The following is a 1,040-nucleotide window of genomic DNA, read 5'->3' as shown; positions in this document are numbered from 1 at the left end:
GGTCAATTCATTATCAATAATGGATTTTGAATCAACTTATCTGCAGCATTTATGACTTAAGATTTTACAGACTGCATCAAAGCATTACCTGCATGATGAATTCTCTGCGTCGAGGCACCCCTCGTTCGGCAAGCATGGTATACACTGGCTCTTTCTCTTTCTTAGCCTGCTGGATCTGGATCAGTCTTGATATTGGATTGATACCCTGCCCATACTCTGGAGCTGCCTTTTGTTCCTGTGGCAGCAAGGGGAACAGGTATTAATACTAATTGTCATCATTCACCTGATTGTTCATTGTGAAATATTTCCCTTTCTATACAGATGGGTGACTTATTTTAATCCACTATTCATCTGCAGTACCTTGCTGATCTTTACTGTACTTTCCAAATATTAGAAAATAGATGACATCTCAATTTACATTTGCTTTCTGACACAGTTGGCCAAGTGGCTATCTGCATGAAATGTGTGAGAAAATTAAGAGCAATAATAAAATACCAGGTTAATGATAAGAATTCCAATTTCTATTTCCACAAAATACTGACATAATGCGAAAAAAAATAGCTGAGAACACATGCAACATGAACATCAAACAACTGAAGATACTTTATTGCAAGTGAAAGCAGTGTTCACCATGGAAAGTTATCATTTTGTTAGCAATTGCAAAGGACAGAATTACATTTAAGTCCCATAATGATACTGGTAATCTACAGCAAACCTATTGCTTTTAATTAGGCACGGCCAAGCAAAAAAAATCGCATTATGTAAAAGACACAGCTATTGTGCTACATAAAAGACTACTTCTCAAAGATCACAGAAGCATATAATATTGCTACAGTTTAATTTTCTCTTCTTCCATTTTTGCAAAGCTTCATAACAGGTTCAGTAAGGATATGCAAAGAAAAACAAATCAAATGACTGCATACATGATGATGGTAAATAAGTTTGGTATGCAATAAGTAAAAGATTCAATTGTGCATTCCATGTCAGAGTAAAAAAGTATGACACCTCATGCAAAAAAGTGGAGTAGTTATCCAAAAATA

General features: G+C 35.2%; 1 protein-coding gene across 1 annotated transcript in view; it reads right to left on the bottom strand.

Moving 5' to 3' along the window:
- Positions 1–1,040, bottom strand: part of LOC119589400 (neurogenic locus Notch protein-like) — a gene marked incomplete at its 5' end in the record, with an annotated part of 14,474 nt that overhangs the window by 9,465 nt on the left and 3,969 nt on the right. Inside the window, 1 exon segment of the mRNA XM_037938014.1 lies at positions 89–235. Coding sequence (XP_037793942.1) covers positions 89–235 — 147 coding nt within the window.

This window comes from Penaeus monodon, chromosome 25 (assembly GCF_015228065.2).
Source record: "Penaeus monodon isolate SGIC_2016 chromosome 25, NSTDA_Pmon_1, whole genome shotgun sequence".
Lineage (NCBI taxonomy): Eukaryota > Metazoa > Arthropoda > Malacostraca > Decapoda > Penaeidae > Penaeus > Penaeus monodon.
This window is presented reverse-complemented; position numbering and strand designations above follow the sequence as displayed.